Source organism: Panicum virgatum, chromosome 6N (assembly GCF_016808335.1).
Source record: "Panicum virgatum strain AP13 chromosome 6N, P.virgatum_v5, whole genome shotgun sequence".
Lineage (NCBI taxonomy): Eukaryota > Viridiplantae > Streptophyta > Magnoliopsida > Poales > Poaceae > Panicum > Panicum virgatum.
The window spans coordinates 5388519-5396654 of NC_053150.1; the positions used below are offsets into that span (position 1 = coordinate 5388519).

The 8136-nt window shown below is 41.8% G+C and overlaps 1 protein-coding gene across 5 annotated transcripts; it reads left to right on the plus strand.

Moving 5' to 3' along the window:
- Positions 1 to 520: 520 nt before the first annotated feature.
- On the plus strand, positions 521 to 5540 carry LOC120679182 (inositol 2-dehydrogenase 2-like). Of its 5 annotated transcripts, none has more exons than XM_039960688.1 (7): positions 521 to 881; positions 1089 to 1249; positions 1511 to 1675; positions 1753 to 1917; positions 2212 to 2346; positions 4693 to 4834; positions 5046 to 5540. In XM_039960688.1, exons 1-7 carry the CDS (start codon positions 536 to 538, stop codon positions 5105 to 5107), a joined length of 1176 nt encoding a protein of 391 aa, XP_039816622.1. In that variant the 5' UTR covers positions 521 to 535; the 3' UTR covers positions 5108 to 5540. The 5 variants fall into 5 exon arrangements, with proteins under 5 accessions (XP_039816622.1, XP_039816623.1, XP_039816621.1 ...); XM_039960689.1 differs by having other exon boundaries at positions 570 to 881; positions 1079 to 1249; positions 4693 to 4790; XM_039960687.1 differs by having other exon boundaries at positions 578 to 881; positions 4693 to 4790.
- The last annotated feature ends 2596 nt before the right edge of the window (positions 5541 to 8136 follow it).

Sequence of the window (8136 nt, forward strand, 5' to 3'; positions counted from 1 at the left end):
CTCAGTCATACATGATCTGATAATCATAAAAATTTTACTACATCTCAATCATATAATGATTAGACCACCATAAAAGTTTCATCATAATTGAATGATGGAGACTATAACTATAAATTAATTACAGAAAAATATATATCTAAATCTACAGCAAAACATTTATACTAAATTATACTATATAATATATTCATTGCGTAGATCTGCTTAGAGTTCAACAAAATTGGATTTTCTCTTTTATGTTTTTTTTTGTGATTTTTTTAAAGATTTAGTCAAAATAAAAAATAAAAGAAAAAGAAAAAAACCGCTGCCACGTCACCCTCAAACCGCTCAGGGAGGTTACGTGAACGGTTTTGTGAGTCTGAGGAGGCTGGATGGACGGTTTTGTTGTCTAGGAAGGAAAATCAGATTCGAACCAAAGTTGAGGTAGGCAAAAAAAAAAACTTTTTTTTCAAAAAAATTCAGAAGTTTCTAAGCCCACAATTTTTTACGTCAGCCCATTTAAAGATCAGGCCCATCTTGAAGAGACGGCCCAACACCCATGACACGGGAGGATAACCAGCCGAGCCCGATTCGCTCTGATTCGCGTGTGGCGACGCAGCAACCACCAGTCACCACTCCAGTCCAAACCCATCCGGATTCGACGAACGACCCGGCGGCCGGCGGCGAAGAGGGAGATGGCGGCGGCGGCGGCGGAGGTGAGGTACGGGATAGTCGGGGTCGGGATGATGGGGCGGGAGCACCTCCACAACCTCGCCCACCTCGCCGCCGAGGTCGGGCGGGAGCAGTCCGTCAAGGTGCGGGTCACCGGCCTCGCCGACCCCCACCAGGAGTCCCTCCGCCTCGGCCTCCAGCTCGCCGACGAGCTCGGTCTCCCCGCTCCACAGGTAAAACCTCTAGCGTCTGATGCTCTTGATGAACCTGTCTTATTGCCCTCCATTAATTTGATCCATCGCATTGCTAGCTATTACACTTAACAACACTAGGTTGCTTATGGAAATTGTACCCAAATCTCTCCATAGAGTGCAACTGCAAATACTGAGAAGCTGCTGAATCCTTAACAACCAGAAGGTTTCGATGCAAGACCTTTTCAGGCCACCGCGAGCTGCTGGACAGCGGGCTCTGTGACGCCGTCATCGTGTCGTCGCCGAACATGACCCACTACGAGATACTCATGGACATCATCAGCCACCACCAACCGCACCACATCCTCGTCGAGAAGCCCCTGTGCACCACGGTGCAGCACTGCAAGAAGGTGATGAGGCCATGGTCTGGTCTCTTTGTCTGACGTGATCTTCTTATGCGCTGCTACATACTAGTGTCTGCTACTCTGTTTTGTTCGTTGGTATCGCCTTGATGTAGTTTGCCTCTTGCATAAGCTCTGACATTTTGTCTTCCTGGAGGGATCAGCAGCCATATATACTCTCTGATAGTACAATATGTATGCAAAAGTACTGCATTGTCTTTGGTAGCTTAGCTCAGACTGTAATGGCGTTTGTATTGGCTATCCGTACAGGTAATTGAAGCGGCACAACAGAGACCAGACATAATTGTGCAAGTTGGATTGGAGTACAGGTACATGCCACCAGTGGCAAAGCTGGTAGATATCGTTAAGAGCGGTACGCTAGGGCAAGTCAGAATGGTGGCCGTACGTGAACACCGTTTTCCTTTCCTTGTTAAGGTACATAAAAGGTGTCATTGCTTGTAATACGTTACAGATTCATTTCTCACTGTTTCTAACTGCTACAACTCCTGCAGGTAAATAACTGGAACAGGTTCAATTGCAACAGTGGGGGGACTCTGGTAGAAAAGTGCTGCCACTTCTTTGATTTGATGAGATTGTTTGCAGCTGCAAACCCAGTTCGTGTGATGGCTTCTGGAGCCATCGATGTTAACCATAAGGATGAGATGTATGAGGGAAAGGTCAGGATGTCTTACTGTTTAATCCAAATATTTCATTGTATGCATAGTTTACTCATGTGTGGCATGGTGCTCATGTCCATGCCATTTTGAATAATAATGTTCTGTTTGTCTTCCTACTCAAGAACATGCGTTCTATAGTACAGTAAAACCCTGAGTTCTTATCATATTCCCTTCTCTAGCATTTGTGCAATGTTGCAGCTGGACCTTCTAATCTGTAACAATAAACAAACAACAATCTGAAGGCAGCCTTTAAACTTTCCTAGTAGTGACTAAAAGTTGATTATATCCTTGCAGGTCCCGGATATAATTGATAACGCATATGTGATTGTAGAATTTGATAATGGCTCTCGTGGGATGCTTGATCTCTGCATGTTTGCTGAAGGAAGTAGAAACGAGCAAGAAATTTCTGTGGTTGGTGACACTGGGAAGGTACAAATACAGCTACATGATTCTTTTGGATTTTATATTTTCCATGTAGTGCTGTGACGAACTGTCACCTTTCGTTGATATGAATCTAGCCATCTAGGGCACTTCAGTTATACTTGGTTGACTCAGTTTCAGTTTTGGTGTCTGTTCTACTCTGTTTTAGTATTGTGTGGTTACAGATTGCAAGTACGCTATCATCAGAAGAAAGGCCTAAAACATCTAGGAAAAAAAATCACCATTTTATAGAAGCACATGTTCCCCTGACTGACATTTTTTCTTCTTCGAAATAGTGTTTACAAAAATATTTTGTTCCCCAATCGAAGGAAAGCTTGTCCAACATCAGTTGAGATGCTTTGCTCATATCAAAGAATGGAATATGTATATACCCAAAAAAATTATCCTTAGATAGGAGCGTGTGGGAATCATCAATATATGTGTCTGGATCACGACCTGAGCTATACTTCTCCTTTTACTATTATCACTATTGCTGACACCTTTCTTTACTTTTATGTCCTTGTTATTGGAGGTAAATCTTGAGATACATAGTAGGTTGTTGAAGTGCGTAAACCTAAAGCTACACTGGGCTCTAGACTTAGCTTTTGGAACATAACTATGCAAGATTAGAAGGTACAGTAACTATGCATTGTTCTATAGTGTGTAGATATGCATAAACCTGTAATAAATAACATAAGCATAAATTGTGTAGGCTCATACTAGCCATACAAATTGTGACTCGTAAATCAGACAAATGGCTGTGGTTTCTGTACCAACTACAATGAGTAGTGCTGGGATAATCACCTCCTTGTGGTACCACAAGCCTCCTGTAGAGTGTAGGTGAGATATCATGATCAAATGCCACCTGTCAGGTATTCCAAAGGCTGAATTTGGATGGTGAATCATTGATGACTCTGTCAGTTCACAAAAGGCTTGGTGAATCATTGATGATTGTATCAGTACATGAAAGGCTTGGTGATAAAAGGCATGCACATGCATTTTGTTGTATGAAAATTGAAAACATTGTTCAGGATGAAGATCAATACTGTAGGTTCTCGTATAGCTAGATACATAGTTGAATCAATTGGGAAATGGAAGTATCTGGACTGCATTGTTTTGAATTTCCGTTTAAGTCTGCAGATCTATTATCTCTAGAAGAGGCATAATGGATTTAGTCCTTTTTATGATATTCTTTATCAGTTACCTTTTCTGGTTTTGAGGGAGAGGGAGAGCTAGATTTTCATTTGAAACGTGAGCTGTGAGGGAGCATCTACAAACCCCCCTCCTTTGAGATTTACGATCATTTGTTTTGTTCCATATGATCACTGGTAGCTCACAGTGCGCTAGTTCTTTCCCTCTACTTGAGTTTTCTTTTACAACAACAACAACATAGCCTTTTTTCCCAAGCAAGTTGGGGTAGGCTAGAGATGAAACCCGAAAGAAATAAGTTCAAGGTTCAGGCACATTGATAGCTAGTCTCCAAGCGCTCCTATCCAAAGCTATCTCTTTAGAAATATTCCAATCCTTAAGGTCTCTCTTAACCGACTCATCCCACATCAGTTTAGGTCTACCTCTACCCCTCTTTACATTATCGACCCGCTCAAGAACCCCATTACGCACCGGCGCCTCAGGAGGCCTTCGTTGGACATGTCCAAACCATCTCAGCCGATGCTGGGTAAGTTTCTCCTCAATTGGTGCTACCCCGACCCTATCCCGAATAACTTCGTTCCGGACTCTATCCCTCCTTGTGTGCCCGCAAAACCACCGTAACATCCGCATCTCTGCTACACTCAGTTGCTGGACATGTCGCCTTTTTGTAGGCCAACATTCAGCACCGTATAACATCGCCGGACGAATTGCTGTCCTATAGAATTTGCCTTTTAGCTTTTGTGGCACCATCTTGTCACAAAGGATGCCAGAAGCTTGCCGCCATTTCAACCAGCCAGCTGAAATTCTATGCCTAATATCTTCATAAATGTCGCCATCCTTTTGTAGCACCGATCCTAAATACCGAAAAGTATCCTTCTGGACCACCACTTGCCCATTTAGACTAACGTCTCCCCCCTCATGTCTAGTCGCGCTGAAATCACACATCATGTACTCGGTTTTAGTCCTACTAAGTCTGAACCCTTTCGACTCTAACGTGCGTCTCCACAGTTCTAACTTCCTATTAACCCCTACCCTACTCTCGTCAACTAGCACCACTTGAGTTTTCTTTTATGTGAAAGATATTGGCGTATTCTTCTCCTTTGTTTATAACTTGAATCTGATTACCTGAATTTCAATTGTATGCTACCCTGTCTCTGTTGAATGTGCAATTCTAGGGTGAGTAATACAATATTTCTTTTCAAACAGGGTGAAGCTTTTGTTCCTGAGAGCATTGTCAGGTTTGGAAAGAGAACGGAAGGCAGAGATGGAGTTGTAACAATAATGGCCGAAGATGACCGAATCAAGTATATCTATTTTGCTGTACCATATCACCATTCTGCTTTCCTGGGTACTTACAATTTAAGGAAAACTTACACACTTTAAATGGCAGTTTCTGAAGTAATATTATTTTGTTGCTCTGTGACTACATGATCATGGCAAACTGAACTGATAAATGAGAAAATTGATTTAAGTTTGGTTTATTGAAGTTAAGATGCAGAATGCACAGCTTAGCAGTTGGGAAGTTTTGGTTGTATCTTAGCAAACTTTTTTTTTAATAGGTATCAAGGTCTTCATCATGGATCCAGCTATTTGGAGCACCTCAACTTCTTATCTGCTATAAGGGCTCAAGGTGCCTATGGACCTTCCGTCAACTTAAGCGACGGTCTACTATCTGTTGCCATTGGCATGGCTGGTCAATTATCAATTGAGCAAGGCCGGTTTGTGACCATGGAAGAGGTCTTAGGTTCCTAGGCTGATAATTCAGGTGAGACACAGGTGGACATGCCAATGTATTGTAAAACCTTCCTATGTAGATTAGGTACAGTACACAGACTTCGGAATGCTCCCAACTCCTGAGCTTTCGCAATGTTATAATAATGGGCATTTGAATTCTTCATGGAAAGAGGTCTCTTCAACCCATTCAATGCGATAAACGGAACATACGGAGATGTTTTTTTAATCTGCACTGTATCTCTTAGTTTACCTCCAAATTTTTGAAGTTCAATACGTTATGCGCTTGCATTCTCCAATGAAGCATCTAGTAAGCATGGATTGCCTATTGTATGCCGATTATTCATGGAGGAGAAATTGTTTCCACATCAATTCATCTATCAAAGTGGACGTGAGTGCATTTAAATCCTTGTCTGTATTTTGGTGTGGTGGTATATTTATTTTTGAAAGTACACGGTTTGGTCTGGCATATGATGGCTCCACAACTTTGATCAGATTAATCTTGATAAAACCTACTTACATTGAGGACTTCCAATTTCCAGATAAATCCAAGGGATCAAATTAAATACCCTAAAAGCTTGCTTTATTTGTCACATCACCTGGACTACCTCAGTTTGTGAGTACAATGCAATCAAGTTACATACGCACCTACCTCTCCATAGGTTGTATGTACACATATTTGGCATCTCAAAGCTTCAAAGCCACAAAGAAAGCTGCCCACTAATGAGTTATGCACATTGGTTGATATTGAGAGGAATGAAGCTATGGACATGGGAGACACCAGGAAGTTAAGTTCAAGGCAAAACATTGATTGATGCTCTGCTTGAATGCTCGAAAAGGGTCTTGAAATGATAAGGCACAGGGTGAAAGGAAAGCATGGGCTGAGTCATGTCGTCGGTTTTGGGCTTTCCAATGGAATCTCCGCATGACCAGGAGCTTTAGCTTTGGCGAGCTCTACCACTGGCCTTTTCAGAGCACCCAATTTTACCTTTGTTTTTTTAGCACAAAAGCATCTACTAGCTTACTTCAGGGCCTCTTGTCTGCTACTTACTTTATCCTTTCTACTGTTGAATAATACTGATATATAATATCAAAACAATACTTGATCTATAATGTCATAACTACTTTTATAAAATCTATGGCCACTGACTACTAAGGAAACTGGTCTATGAAGTTGCTTGCAATATGATCCTGTTAAACCGAACATGTTTCCCAAACCAAATGAAGTACTGACAAGGTAACAAAGAGACTTTTTCACTCTAAAGAGTCAAATAGTGAAGAAGGAACCTGTAGTTATGCAAGTGTACCCTTGGTTGGTTGGTGAAATATTTGTTGTTTTCTTAGTCAGGATTGGTGTTCCTATATGTATCCCCTGCTTCCACAATCCACACTGACATATTGTAAAGATCACCACTCCCCACTGCTATACCGAACCAGAACTACGCATGTTTGCTGCCTTGTAGACACCGATACATGTATATGCACGAATGCAAGCCTTGATTTTTAGATGTAGAGACCAAACAAGTTATTGTCATAGAAGTGGGATGCAACGGGAATCTACCCGAGCTGCAGATGCATGCAAATGGCAGGCCCAGATGCCAAGCTGAGCTGAAATGAAACGGCAACTTCACCATCATGTCGAGGCTCCTGATGTACATAGACTGCGCACTAGTTTTTTCCTACTCCCTGGTTTCTCCATCCCGATGAACACTGGCAGAGCGTAATTATGGCCATGGAGGGCCACGGCTCCTCCTTGCCATGCAAAATTTCCATTAGTTCAACACTAGCTTTGATATTGTTCATTGCTTTAGCAGCTAAATTAACAAAGGTTGCCCCCCCTCATTCTTTGTTCAGGCTCCGCCACTGCCGATGAAACCTCGCCGCTCGCGAAAACAACTGATTGTAACTTGAATTGATCAAGGGTCAGACTCAATGTGGACACGGGTAGAGTCGGATCCAAACATGACGCAAGACAAAATTAATTAAGTCCGAATTATCTGCTTGCTTTAAAATGTGTGCAGTTTTCATGGAAGGGACCACCGGAGCTAAACTCATTAGATACTGAATAGATATTTTACCTTGCATCATATAGATGAGTTTTTTCAAATATGAAGAACCATATGAAATGTCATCATTTCGAAGGTGTGTGCTGTGACAATATGCGTCTCTTTTTCTCTGTTTTCAGTTTTGTTTTTGCTTGTTCGGATCTGGTCGCTTAATGGGGATGTTTTTTTAAGGGAAGCTGCATGGGGATGTGTTTTTGAGGGAAGCTTAATGGGGATGTTGAAGCACCGTTTTTCTATCCATTCACTTAATGGGGATGTTTTCTTAACTCAATTGTACCCTGGCATCAACCAACTAGTATGGAAAACTAATCATTAAAACCGTCGGCTCCCATTGCTGATGATATCCCGTTAAAACGAACATTTTGCACTTCATATCAGATGAAGTAACAACAAGTGATTAAACTAAAAGGGTTTTCCATTCTAAAGAGTTGAATGAATAAAGCAACCTGTAGTTATGCAAAATGCACTATATATAGGTTGGTTGGTGAAGCATTTGTTTCTTTACTTTTATAGCCAGTCGGTGTTCCCTATATATATGTACCCTGCTTCAACAGTCCACACTGGTATTATGTGAGGGTTGAGACCGAGCGGTGTCCATCTGCCTGTCCATGCACCACGATATGTGCTCACGCTGGGCTATACTGAAAATAAAGAAACATTGGCTCCAACACCATGTACAAGGTACCAGTTTCATCATCTGGGTGTTGTATGACATGTAACTAGGATATCTTTGTTACCAGTGGAGACACTACTGGAATCGGCCCTGAAAATGCTTTCTACATAGCAGTGCATGGAAGAGGTCTTAGTAGGATCTTATTAGGATCTTAGCAGCTGGTGGTTGATACACCTCAAT